The sequence below is a fragment of the Ailuropoda melanoleuca genome, chromosome 9 (assembly GCF_002007445.2).
Source record: "Ailuropoda melanoleuca isolate Jingjing chromosome 9, ASM200744v2, whole genome shotgun sequence".
NCBI classification, from domain to species: Eukaryota; Metazoa; Chordata; class Mammalia; order Carnivora; family Ursidae; genus Ailuropoda; species Ailuropoda melanoleuca.
In genome coordinates this window covers 39,793,557-39,807,420 of record NC_048226.1, presented here as the reverse complement: position 1 = coordinate 39,807,420, position 13,864 = coordinate 39,793,557, and the positions used below count along the sequence as shown (strand labels likewise).

Below are 13,864 nucleotides of genomic sequence, written 5' to 3'. Positions count from 1 at the left end.
AATGCACAGGGCCCAGACTGCTTCTCTGAAATGAGTCCCTGTCGCCTGGGGCTACCTGCAGGCTAAACGCAGCCTGCCCAGCCATCTTTCTTTCTGTGACACTGCCCCAAATAGAACCCTCTGGAGGCCTCTTTTAGTATCTGTGGAAACTATACATGTTATTTTAATATTTATCCTTATGGAAGTGGGATGTTATTGTAGGATGAGCCTTTGCTCGCTTTAGATGTCCCGATGCCACTTTGGAAAAGCAAATTCTCAAAGGCCCCTTGCAGATGCAGCTCAACCATCCTGCACACACTTGCTTAGAAACCCTGTCCTGGGGAAGAAGCCTAAGACTGTCAAGAATGACAGACCACCCCTTGCTTGCTTTTCACGATTTTGCCTGGAGTAAGGGTTCCTGTTAGGAAGTAAGAGTGCTACAGCCTTTTATCTCCTTTCATTTGGAATGGTTGGGCAACTGTGGCTCCTTTCCAAACCCAGTGTTAGGATCATATTCCCTGAATACCTAGATGCGTTAGCAGATGATGGGGCTTTAGCCTTTCCTCTGTCCTTTACACCCCCTTACCTTCCATTGTGCTCTGCCAAGCCTTCTGTCCCTCTCTCACACACTGGCTGACCATTATCTGTTTCTACGTCTACCCAGTCAAATGCTACCCTGCTCTCTGATGGTCTCCTGAAAGAGTTCTGTGTCCCTTCCCTTTGCTTTACTACAAAATGCAGTCTGAGCTCCCTCTCTAGTGCAGCTTCCAGCTCGGGGCCAGGGGAAACACCCGTGTTCACATCTAGGTCCAACCTGCTGTGCTCTTTCCTTCCGTTATGTGTAAGTGCAAAAGTGAGTCTGGCTTTGCATAGGTCTTACTGTCTCAGGGATCAGCTTTCATCTCTAAGTATATGTTTGCTCTCTAAGGAGCCAATCATGGCTACATCATTCATAAATCTTTTGAAAGCTTTTAGAAAGCTTTTTATATCTCCCGGGACAGACAACTCTACACATTCATTTCTTAAATTTAGTTCATGTGAGTTTGTTTATGGGGCTGACTCCGTGTGCCTTTCGACAGGGCCTGCATGGGCACAGCTAACATCTGCCTCTCTGGGTCTCATTTCAGCTCTTGGTATAGCCAAATCTCAAAGGGCACCTTCCCTCACCTGAGCTCTGGTTTTGAGGCTTTGATGAATAATCCTTCTAGATGCATCCTTCAGAAATGAGGGGGTCATATTTTGTTCCCTTGCCTTTGCCTTTTCAGACCGAAGGGTTCAGGTTTCACCTGTCCTCATGTGCGTACCTCCCCATCCTTTTCATCCTTCCAGAGCTTGCTGGTCTCTGGTGCCCCTCTACATCCACTGACTGATCTTTTGATGAACAGGCACGCTCAGGATATTTCAGGATCTGGCATGCTACATTTTATGTGAGGGTGGAATGTGATTTTCCTGTTTTGTTTGTTTGTTTTTTTTTTTTTTTAAAGATTTTATTTATTTATTTTGACAGAGATAGAGACAGCCAGCGAGAGAGGGAACCACAAGCAGGGGGAGTGGGAGAGGAAGAAGCAGGCTCACAGCAGAGGAGCCTGACGTGGGGCTCGATCCCATAACGCCGGGATCACGCCCTGAGCCGAAGGCAGACGCTTAACCGCTGTGCCACCCAGGCGCCCCTGTTTGTTTGTTTTTTAAAAGATTTTATTTTTAAGTAATTTCAACACCCAGTGTCGGGCTTAAACCTACAACCCCGAGATCAAGATTTGCATGCTTGACTGAGCCAGCCAGGCACCCCTTCCGTTCTGTTACTATCTTCTCTGGGCCACATACCTCTTCAGATACTTAGCGACGATCCGTAGTGCATGAACTGCCCAAATGTCGCTGATTGGGTTGCTGCCCTGGTATGCTGGCCGGGTGATAGGATTTGAAGGGCAGGGGCTCCGCATGTGGTAGGGGAGGGCAGTGTAGGACTCCAGGGCATGGCTAATAAGACATATTTAAAACACACAGATTGAAAGCACCTTCTTTTTTCCCCTTCATTCAGATTACAGGCTCTCTTGGACATGTTCAGTATTCACTCCATTGCAGATATGCTCTGTAGCAGTAATAATCATAGTACGTTCCACCAGGTCAGACTCTTGCCCACAGTAGTAGTTGTTATAGAAATTAATAGTGAAGTTTATATAAACAGCACTATGGTGTTTTTTGACCAGTATGTATTACTGGATTATATATGGCCCATTTCTAGTGCAAATAAATCTTTATGATGTTGAATTTTTACATACTTAGGTCATGAAGAAAAGCACTGAATCTAAAAAATGATCTCCTTTTAAAATATATTTACCATTTTATACCTTGTACTGATCAAATACCATATTATCTAAGGAGGGTCATAGTTACATGAACCTCCTATTAAAAGTATGGTGCAGTGGGTGAGAACACAGACGCTGGGGTCAGCTGTAAATCCTGGCATCAAACCTTCCTGTTGCAGGCCTGGGGTAAGTCACTATCTAGCCTGTGACTCTAAGACAAGGACAGATAATAGTATGTCTTCTTGGTCCTGGTGTGAAAATTAAATGAGGTGGTACATGTAAAGTACTTAGAACAATGACCAGCACATTGTAAAACTTACAATTCACCCCTATTACTAAATTTTGGCCTGAAAAAAAAAATTCAGTTCTTTTTTTCTGACATGCCCTAAACTAAAGGTTGGCTATTTCAAGAACCAAGCTTCAGAATTTCCTCCACCTGCTGGCCTTTCATCAATTCTAATGAATCAACTGTAGGAGAGAAGAAAAAACATAGCCATCCAGATCAGTGATGCATTGGGAACACAATATAACATGAACTATTTTGGGCATGAATTATGGTTTTCAGTCTTAGAATGGAGAATTTCTACCCCTGAGAAGCAGATAACGTCTTTTGAACAAACCATTGGAAATTTTTATAAAATAGTTGGTAGATGGATGCTATGGCTTTATGGTTCTTAATCTGTTCAATCTGTGGGCAATGTAAGAATAAGGCATCTGTGTCAGGAGATAGTGACCAAATACCTATGATGTGACAGTCACTGTGCCAAGGGGCAGGGATGGAGAAGTATGATGGTCCTGTCCTCATCAAACTCACAGTGCAGTGAAGGAGATGGGCATGTGAAGTGGAGTGTCTTAGAAAGAATGTATAGGCAATGGGGAAGAGCAAAGAATGGAGTGGTTGGTTGTACTTGAGGAAAGGAAAGGGGTGGGTCAGCAAAGGCTCCATCAAGGGGAGAATGCTCCAGTGGAACTGGAAGATGAATTCTCCAAATAGATGAAGAGCTAAGGATTGGGGACATTCCAGGGCCAAAGAAATTTGGTCTTCTGGCAGTAGGTGTGGAAAGCCACTGAAAGACTTGTCAGGTATGTGTGTGTGTGTGTGTGTGTGTGTGTGTGTGTGCACGTGCATGTGCGTGCATGTATATGAGTGATGATTATATTGCATTCTGAAAGCTTGCTGAGGCCGGTATGCAGGACAGACAGAAGGACTCTGGAATGGAAGCAGGGAGACTGATGAGGAGACTACTTCAACTGTCCAAGCAAGAGTTGGGCAGGTCTGAACCAAGGTGGGAATGATGAGGCTTGAGAGGAGGGAGCAGATAGGAGAGATTCAACCAGGACAAGTGGTAGGAAATGCTGGCTATGTGTGGGCACAAGAAAGAAGTTCATGGTAAGTCCTGCTGCTCACTAACTTAAGGGACTCAGGAGAAGCTGTGAGGTGGTGGCGTGGGGGTTAGAGAATTATCAGATTTCATCAAACTTAAGATGCCATGCATTATAAGATGCACCATTTTCAAAAATGTACCACCGAGGAAGAAAACCATACAGTTGTGCCACAGATTTTAAGATGTGAAAAAATGTGCACGTGCAAGTGGATGAAATAGGTGGTTCGGGACATGCTGAATGTGAAGTGTGTCCGTGGGTCACTGTGAGTGAGGCCACTGGAAGGAACATTGATCAGGGATCCATCAGCACACCGCCGCTGAGGCCCAGGGAGCATGCAGTAGACTCTGGCAAGTTACTAAACATCTCCAAGCCAGGTTTCTTTCTCGTGTGGCGCAGAGCTGTGGTGAAGTGATGATGTGTGCAAAGTGCTGAGGCGGTGAGCACAGTCCAGCTCAAGAAATGTCAGCTCCCTTTCCTGCCCTCTTCTGTGCTGTGGCAGCCCTGGCAATTTCCTGCTTCCTGTAGCCATAGAGGCAGTTGTTGTGGGTCTGAGCTGCTGCACGCCAGCTCCACCTGGTCCTTTCCCTGTGTCCCTGTGGCAGCCGCCGTGGCTGGCATGGTCCATCCTGAACAGGTCTGTGGCTCCTGCAGGAGCTCACCTAGTCACCAGCCTTTGTAGGTTCCATGTTTTCATCTAGGAAAGGGGACAATGACAGCCAAAGCTGGGGTGGTTGTGGAATACTAATCGATGTAAGCTTAGCAAGTGCTTTCAGCAAGAAAATACTGTCTATAAACTCAGGTACTGGAAAAGCCCCTCCAGTTGGCACCGGTACCTACCAAAGCACATCGAAGCCACTGTTGGCAACTACCCGGTCAGGCATGTGCAGGGTGTGCAGAGGATCAATCAGTCCCAGTGTGGGTTTGATGGCTCGGGAAGCAATACCTAAGACAGGGATTTTCAATAGGGGCGATAGGTATGGACACCATTTTAAAAAATTAAGTTACTTTAGGATAACAATTTATTCTTAAAACATTAAAAATATGAGATAAGATTCATTCTCATGAAGGGAGGCAGCAAGAACAGTGGAAAGAGATCTGGAGTCAGAAACCTGGGTTTTTCAGTGGATCTGAAGCTCCTTCTGGTTCGAAGGAGCCAGGTGTGCACATCTCTTTCCAACTCAGGTTTGAATGATGTCACTGGCTATGATGGGAGTATTTACACCAAAGAAATTAGCCAATACTACACATTGGGGCTTATTTACTGATTAAATTCCAGAGAGCTGGTTCACTAGCATACCACTGGTTTGGGTCCTGGTTCTGCAGCTTGCTGTGTATCTTTGGGCAAGGCACTTAGTCACTCTGAATTCTCTGTTAGATTAGATCATGACAACATAGGGCTTCTATCCCTCATAGCTGATATAAGGATCATATTAGAAAATATTATATAAAAGTCTTTGAAAAACCGTAAGGTAGAATTCAAGTATTGGCTACTATTATCTTTAATAATGTCAAAGGATAATGTCATTTAATTTTAAAAAGAGAAGTTACTATAAATGTGCAGTCAAATATCAATTTATTCTGCCTGGGAACTTTGGATCTTTCTGGAGTGATGGGAATGTTTTATACTTTGATTGGCTAACATGGCTGTATCTATTTGTCAACATTGAGCAAACTGACTCTTAAAATGTATGCATTTTATTATATAAAAATTGTATCTCAATGAAATTGATTTAAAATGTTGAAAGGAAAAAAAATGTTGAAAAGATGTCCAAGAAAGGGAATAATCATTCACCACTGACATACAGTTACTAACTTGGGCAGAGAAATGACCAATCAAGATTATGGCATTTCAATATGCTTTTATAGGTAATTCTCAAAAAGGAGTTTATTAGACTGTTTCATATTTTGATATGTACTTGGAAAAAGAAAGTAAACATACACACACACACACACTTTCCTTAACTCTATAACTCCTTGATTTTGAAATATTAGGATTAAAGAAAAAGAGATGGGGTTGAAAGGTAAGAGAGAGAATTAAACACAATTTTTACAGGCACAGTTCTTACCAGTTTTTACTTTTAAGTGTTCATAGTCAAAGATGGCAACTCCCGTAGTTTCACTTCCAGTTCCTGAGGTAGTTGGGACTTGAACAAAATAATATTAATTTACATAATGCATCTAAATAAAGGTCAGTGGAGGTACTTAATTCAGCCTTAGGAAGCAAGGAACAAAGTTAGAGAAGGAAGCTCTGATGCCGGTGTTGCTCACCTGAGGTCTGTATCTATATTAATCCGCACGTACGCCGCACCTGTATGTCCATGTCTGCATTAACACGCATGCGTAATAGTATGTGTGTCTGCATTAACACACAGGTTTATTGTGCATGTGATGGCAGTGTCTGCATTAATACGCACATGGTTCACATGTATGGTGCCCACGTCTGCATAACATGTAGGCATGTCTAACATATACGTGCACTTTGATGAGTACGTGTGATACCTGTATCTGTATTAACACAGATGTATGATGTCCGTGCCTGTGCCAACATGTATATAGGCCTAACATGTATGTATGGTGTCCATGTCAGTATTGACGTGTGTGTATGTTTAACATGTATGTGTAATATCTGTTTCTGTGTAAACAGCCAGGAACTCTGGGAATTCTAGCACCAGAGCTTACGCAGCTGCAACTGGGTATTCAAACACAGGCTGCTTAGCATCTTGGTTAGAAAACTCATATTTGCCTCTCTAAAAGACATCTTTATTCCCTCTTGGCAGCAAGCACAGTAACGTTCTGCCTTTTCTGGGCTCCGTGGTTTTGTAGTTCTGTCAAGTTTCTAAACTTTACTAATCACCCCTCTGTGTGATGCTGACACAGTTTCACCAGAGGGTTCTATTTGCCAGACATCAATTATGTTGCTCCCTGCTGATTGCTCATTCGCGTCAAAGCAGTTCATCTGCCTTCAACTTAACTCCTATACCATCACAAGGCCCATACACAGTAGGGGCAGATGAGGGGGAGAAGAGAGAGAACAAAACTTTAGACAGATATTGTCCAGTTACTAGTCACTGCATTTTTACTATAAAACTTTAAACAGTAATATGCTAACAGCCATAAAATGGGAGGGAGGGAAGAAAAGACCAAAAGATCCCAAGGTCTGTCTGGGACAGACAAGCTATTCTGATTTGGATTTGTGTGTCTGTCCCCAGGGCAGCCACAAAGCAGATGTTGCCCAGAGTGATGCAGCCATGCTGGCCACATGTCCCAGAGAAGAGACAAAGCCCCAGGTCAGCTGAAGAGCCATTGTGTGGAAGAAAGGGTTGAGTCAACACCAGAAAAATAATAGCGAATGTTCCCCTTATACTCCACAGTGGCTGGCAGAATAGGACAAAGGAGAGAGGGGTTTAGAAGACAAACCTGCCAACAGAGGGATCTATTAATATGGAAACGGTAACCTTCCCTCCTCCTTTACACAGTGACTTCCTAGCATACGTCTGCAAACTTTCCTTCCACTGACCCAAATTGTCTCTATCTGTGTAATAATGAAGATCAGAATTTTAAACATAAAAGAATTGCTATCTGTTCTGCTCTCCAAACAATATACTACACTGAAATGAAGAAATCAGAAAGCTTTGGAGACGCATACCCTAAAATTCCTGGCTTGCATCTTTCCTAGGGCCTTTTGCCAGTTGCAAAATAAAACATATAAACAAACAGTCTTTACCTGCAATCAGAGGCTTAAGAGGCACAGACACAGGCTTTCCCTTCCCAATGGGGGCATTGACATAATCTAGGAAATCAGAGTGAGGACTGGACGCATACAGATTAGCGGCTTTACAGGTGTCCATGGTGGAGCCACCACCGACAGCAACGTAGGCATCAAAAGCTCCCTTTTTGACAAATTCAATAGCATCCATGAAGCTTGGAGAAGGGAAAATAAAAGCCGTTAGGTCATATTTTTTCATTAAAAAATTGCCACACCATTAAACGAGGCCTGGAGCAAATTTTTAAGCAACAGTGAGGTGTGTTGGCTTCTATAAAAAGTAAATAGCAACAATAAAATAATACCTTCTATCAGTTGGTTCCACCCTCACATTATCATAAACCTTAAAATTTATGCCATTCTTCACTAGGGAATCCATAACCATTTGTACCGGAGGGAGCTGGGAGAGGTTCTTGTCTGTCATCAAACAGACATTTTTAGCACCCATGTTTTGTAAGTCCTACAACAACAAAAATAATTTATAAGTTAGGGTTGATTGCCTGAGAACTGTAATAGACTCTCCCTCTCTGGCAAACTTAACACTGTACATTTTTAAAAACAAAGGACTCATTTGTTGTCAGTTTGCATTTGTTTTAAAAGATATGTAACATTTATAATGGAAGATTGTAGGAATCTTAAATACTTGCCATTCCCACTTCCTTTGTAACTCCTGCTCCATATCTAATATTTGAAATGGCCATCTGAAAAAAAAAAAAAGATTTAGGTATAGGTTGTGTTTCATTTCTAAAAACCTATAAATGAATTGAATGGTTCCTTATTGTGTAGAGAATAAAGTATATATTCCTTAGCATGGCCTTCATTTTAATTTATGACTCCTGAAATAGGAGGAGACAGAGATTTAAACAAATAATTATGTAATTACAGTGGGATAAAAATTCATCAGAATTCATTGCTCCTTTATTCTTGCTTCAAAAGATTACTTGGACCTTTTTTAGGATTGTTACAAGTACAAAACTAAACTGTAACATACAACATATATAAGTTGGAGAGTTTGTAGAACTGGGAATTTGTCCTGTTTTGATGGCTGAACAAAAGACAGACTGTATTCTAGACATTACTCATGTTATCAGAAGATTTGTATTCCATTATCCCCAACGAGGTACTTTGCTAAACAGGGTCTGATCAAATAATGAGATTAGGGAACACCAATTAATAGATTTCAAATGAAAAAATAATGCATTAGTAAGATACTCTAGTATTTTTTCAAGTCATTCATTAAAGAAAGAATGGATTGATTGTATCTACCTCAAAGGCATAATCTGTTGTTTTCCCAAAAGGTGCAAATCCAGGAGCTAGAAATGTAGAAATTAGCATCAGAGTAGGCCTCAAAAACAAAGCAAAAATATTGTTTTTTGATAATAAATTTGTATTTCAGCGGTGAACATAAGCATCTCCCTTAAAAAGCCTTACCTAAAGAGAAAAGAAAAAGCCTTAGCTAAAATATATTTTCAAGTTTCATTGTTGCCTGTCAAATTGAAATTAAAACCTGCATTTTAAGAGGATGTAACGCTAACTTGATGCTGATTGTGTAAAAATAGTTATTTAAAATATTTTCTTCATTGAAATTAAAATATACTTTTGAAACAATATCTAAAAGTCCTCTAGAAAAAAAAACTCTCTAGACTCTGGAGTTAGATTACTGTTACTGGACTACTGTTAGAGAACAACTATTACTAAATTCATTAATTAGAGTCCTGCTTACACTTCTTATAACAACTGTAATCCGTTGTTTGAATTAAATTTTTTTCCATGGAGAAGAAATTATCACAGTAAGATATTTATATTTTTCAAGTTAAAGCATGTAAAAATTTCATTCTTTTGTGAAATTTAATAAAAATTTTTATAAACTGTTTTTTCTTTATAATGTTATCAGGTTTTAGTTATGGCAGAAATTATTTCGTGTCACATTAGAACAAGAAGGCCCCACTTAATGAGTTTTATCCTTGTTTTCATCACTCTTGGTCAGTCATAAGATTGAAAAAAAGTCTGCAACAACAATTTCCACAAGCTTTTTTTTTAAAATACAATAAGGGACCACAACTAGACAACAATCTACCTTTGGATTCCTGAGGGCAATGGTATCCTTAATCAAAATTCAAATTTCTTTGATTCTTATCCACTTTAAAGAAATAATCTATTACTCTTGCTACTGAAGTTTAGGAAAAGACATAAATTGAATCCTAGAAAACAGTGAGATTATCTTTCAGAGACTACTAATTCTTTGAACTAAGAATTGGAAAGAACCAGCTAAAGACAAAATTCTGCAAATGTCCATGAGGACCTAAGAGGCTGGGCATGCTTTCACCAAGCAGACGGTCATTAATGACTTGGAGGTCCCTTGGCTTGTACTAAATGGTGAGCCACACCAGTGGCAGGAAAAAGCCCTCAGTCATATGTGTTCTACTCCCCAGCAGGCTTCTCTGTGGGTTCTGCTTAGTTTCCTGTATGGGTAGCCCCCCTCGTTTCCATTCTCACTGTGCTGTTTAGATTTGACCTTTCCTTCTAAGAGGTGAAATCAGTTTTTGTGTCAGTAATTCATGTGACAGTCTGAGGACACGCTGAAGCTACAATGAGCTTCCTGCTGCTCCGTGGACAATGGAGTTGGGAAGGATTAAGATGTTTGTGGGAACTGAAAACTTTCATCATTATTTTTAATTACTAAGAAATAGAATGTTGTTATTTTTAAAAAACTGATGCAAACAAGTTTTCTCCTTCTCGGGACCACTTTGTTCTTTAGCCTCTTTCTTTCCTGAGATGTATTAAAACCGTCCTAAGATTTCATCTTAATTAATTCTGTTTGATTAATTCAGACAATCTTAAAATCCCATCTGTGCCCTCATTTTTAGCTTTGGCAAATAATTCCATTTGAAATAGAAAAACATTATAAATAGCATTAAATATATAGTTGAGCCAAACATATAATCAATCAGCACACTTTCAGCTACCATCATATAATTAGAACAAGATAGTACCAGTTGCGAGTGAAAAGGCAACCATTTCAGCTTCCCTCTCACATCCCTTGATTTCCTTGATTTATCCTTTGCCCAAATGTATTATGAGCACCAAGGGAGGGATTGGAAATTTTGGCCACTTTAAAAACACAAAATGTATTATTACCTTGGGAGTAAGTATGAGAATGAGTTGGGCACTGGCATCTAGGGAAAAGAAAAAAAATGTGAAACTAGAAAACCAAAAGAGAGGAAGCTTTAATGTGACTCACCTTGCATTCTAGTTTTGAGATGCTATCAAAGCAGTAGCTATTGGCAAATGCTACATAGGAAAACCCAGAAATCATCAGGGACAAAAAGTCCACCCAGAGTCTTTCCAGTGTTGCAGGATCATTCTTTCAGGAATTATTCAGTTGGTGCTCAATAAATATCTGCGGAAAGCTGAGATAAGCCCTCTGGGGATACAAGGAAGTTTGAGATGGGGTCTCAGTGCTCTATGAGGTCCCAGGTCTTTTACCAGGTTAGCTTTGACCAAATTGACCCAAGGTTAACTACTCAATGCACCTCCCCTCCCATTCCCCCCACCCAGGGAACTTATATTTTCCTATTGTCTTCAAGGTGTTTAATTTTCTTGAAACAGACTCTGGGCCCGAACCTCTGAGAAGCCCTCACTGGGCCTGCAGGCCTTACTGGTCACCACCTCGCACCTCCGTGCACCTCCATCCTTTCTCGGCCCAGCCCTATGGACCCTCCAGCCCCTCGGGCTCCTTCACGTGCTGGTCCCCTCCCCAGTGCCAGCAGCCGTATCCCCCCTCCCCCACCTCCCCAGTAGCCTGAAGTGCGCTCTTGCCCGTCATCCTCTCCTCCCTAATCCCTCCTCTTCTCAGTTCCCAGTCCACTTCTCTACCCATGGCTCTGTTTTCCGTCCCAGTCCAGTCGCCTCCCGTTTCCTGCACACAGCCCCTTTCTCCTGTTCCCTATGCGTTTGAGCGCCGCAGAAGAGTTATATGTTTCTGTTTCTTGACCTAGTGGGGTCCCAGTAGATACGTGAGTGTATAACCGCCCTATCCCCCCTTCCAATTTGGAGCGAAAACATCTGAGGGGGGAGGTGGAGAAGGAAGGAAAAGTGTTGAATTCAATGGTGGTCAAGACCTCAAAAACAGATTTAAGTCAAAGCGGACCCGGGAAGTGGGTGTGAGCGCCACCATGAGTCAAGGCTGCCACCTCCTGGACACGGCCGAACATGCCAAGTGTTGAGAGTCCGGGGAGCATCCCAGGCGTGAGCCATTCTCACAGGCTGCCCAGGGAAAACACAGCAGGTAAGGCCAAGGCGTCGTCCTTCACAGGTGGACTTTCTTTGGAGAACCTTCCCCGCTTTACACCATCCAAGGACAAGAAAGTGGAGGCAAAGGGAAGAAAATGTCCAGACTCAAAACTTTCCCATGCCTAGGACTGTGGGAGCACATGCTTTAGTACAGCCCTCCCCCTTCTTTTTATATTTTTAAGGTTCTTTTTTTTTTTTTTTAAGATTTTATTTATTTATGTGACAGAGATAGAGACAGCCAGCGAGAGAGGGAACACAAGCAGGGGGAGTGGGAGAGGAAGAAGCAGGCTCATAGCAGAGGAGCCTGATATGGGGCTCGATCCCATAACGCCAGGATCACGCCCTGAGCCGAAGGCAGACGCTTAACCGCCATGCCACCCAGGCGCCCCTATATTTTTAAGGTTCTGAGGCTGCCCTGATTAATCATTTCTACTTCTTGTGGTTTGAATCCCATACTGTCTTGCCTTCCTGGGGCCTTCATCTGTTCTGTGTTTCCTAGTCTTCCCCCCCTCACTTGATCTTTGTCATTTTATTTAAGAGTTTCATGCTTCAAAGTCTCAACCTCTTGTCCCCTCTGGCTTGCTCACCCTCTCTGAGTCTCCCCTCCTGGCCTAGGTCTGCTGGCTCCATTTTTTTGCCTCCCACACATTGCTTGGCTTCCTGAAATCTGGCTGCTGTCTCAACAATTCCCAGCTTTCCTGCTGTATCCCTACTTCTCAGACTCCCCACCTAGCACCTTGCTCTCCCAGAAGTGAACACTGGGCCACCCCCTTCTTGGAGGGGTGAAATGCTTTCCTTGGCTTCTAGGACTCCCTACTCACCTGCTTCCTCTAATTATTCTTTCTCGAGCTCCTTTTCCACTTTGCTCATTCCTTAAATACTGGGTACTATCCTGGGCTCACCCCTCACCCTTCATAGCAAACCACTCATCAAGTCCCCCCAATATTTCTCTACCCAAATCCACCCACTTCTTATGGGTCCTCTGCTAATCCCTGGTTTCAGTGTCATCTCTCTGGATAACTAGAGTCCCTAACAGGCTTCTCTTGGCTCCACTTTTGCCACACACTGGTTGGGGGCTAATTTCCAATGATGGCCCCCCCCACTCCCTCGCATGGCTCTTTGGATAAAGTTCAGACCTGGCCCTGCCTCACTGGCCCAGCTAATCTCTCTAGCCTGGTCCCTCATCTCCCTTCATCTCTGGAGCTCCTGGAAAATTTGTTCTTTTCCTGGAATGGGTCAAACATTCTCTTCCTTGCCTCCGGAACTTTGTCCTTGTTATTTCCTCTGCCTGGAACATGTTTCTCCCTCTTCTTCCAGGTAATTAGTGTCCTTTCTAGTGTCAGTTCAAATGTCACTCCCCCTGGGCAGTCTTCCCTAAGGTTGGAGGCCTCAGGTAGCACTCTTCCTCTGTGGTCTGTACCATGCCTCCCTCTCCACTAGAACTATTATCACGCTGTATTGTTGGTACCACTCTCATTTGCGTCTGCCTCTAGATTGTAAATTTCATGGTGGCAAAACTAGATCTACCCTTTATCACAACTTTATCTGCAATGGCTAGCATTGTATAACAGGCACAAACTAAAACTAATTGACAGAATATTGATTGAAGGAATGAGTAAATAAATAAATAAATAAATGTAGATGTTTAATGTTTAAAATCCTCTGAGCTTTTTCTCTCTTTCCTGGTGTGCCAAGACACAGAACTCAGCAGGGGTAGGGAGAACAGACTGTGGGTTCCCCCACCTTATGATAGCCTGAAACCACTGATGGGCTTCTCTACTCCTCCTGAGAAGCTGAAGAAACCACGGGTAGAGCAAGGGTCACATTTACCCAATCTCTGGCTCTGGCCTGATTATTCTGGCCTTCCTCCCAGTATCACTGGGCAGGATAAACTGGCCAAGCTTTCAGCAAAGGTCAGCCCCTCTCCTGTGCACTAAATCTCAACCCCCCGTCATTTATTCAAGGACATCACTGTATCATCTTCTCTGTCCTGTATCATCAAAGTTTCCCTCCCAGTAGATCTTATCCACCAGCATAAAATATTGTTTTTCCCTTTTTATATTAACAACAACCTTCTCTTGTCCTTCTTCCCTCTCCTGATGCTGCCCCCACCACTGTCCCTGCATTTAGCTGACTG

The 13,864-nt window shown here is 42.5% G+C and overlaps 1 protein-coding gene across 4 annotated transcripts in view; it reads right to left on the bottom strand.

Annotated features, from left to right (window-relative positions):
• Nucleotides 1-13,864, bottom strand: part of ADHFE1 (alcohol dehydrogenase iron containing 1) — a 33,144-nt gene that overhangs the window by 15,417 nt on the left and 3,863 nt on the right. For 2 of the 4 annotated variants that reach the window (XM_002916371.4, XM_034668138.1), the window contains exons 2-9: nt 10,573-10,610; nt 8,701-8,747; nt 8,082-8,135; nt 7,740-7,894; nt 7,396-7,592; nt 5,738-5,815; nt 4,509-4,614; nt 1,804-1,956 (exon numbers count right to left, since the gene is read on the bottom strand). In XM_002916371.4, the coding sequence (XP_002916417.1) occupies nt 1,804-1,956; nt 4,509-4,614; nt 5,738-5,815; nt 7,396-7,592; nt 7,740-7,894; nt 8,082-8,135; nt 8,701-8,747; nt 10,573-10,610 (828 nt within the window). The remainder of the gene's footprint in view (nt 1-1,803; nt 1,957-4,508; nt 4,615-5,737; nt 5,816-7,395; nt 7,593-7,739; nt 7,895-8,081; nt 8,136-8,700; nt 8,748-10,572; nt 10,611-13,864) is intronic. The other 2 variants (XM_034668139.1, XM_034668140.1) reach the window with 2 other exon arrangements.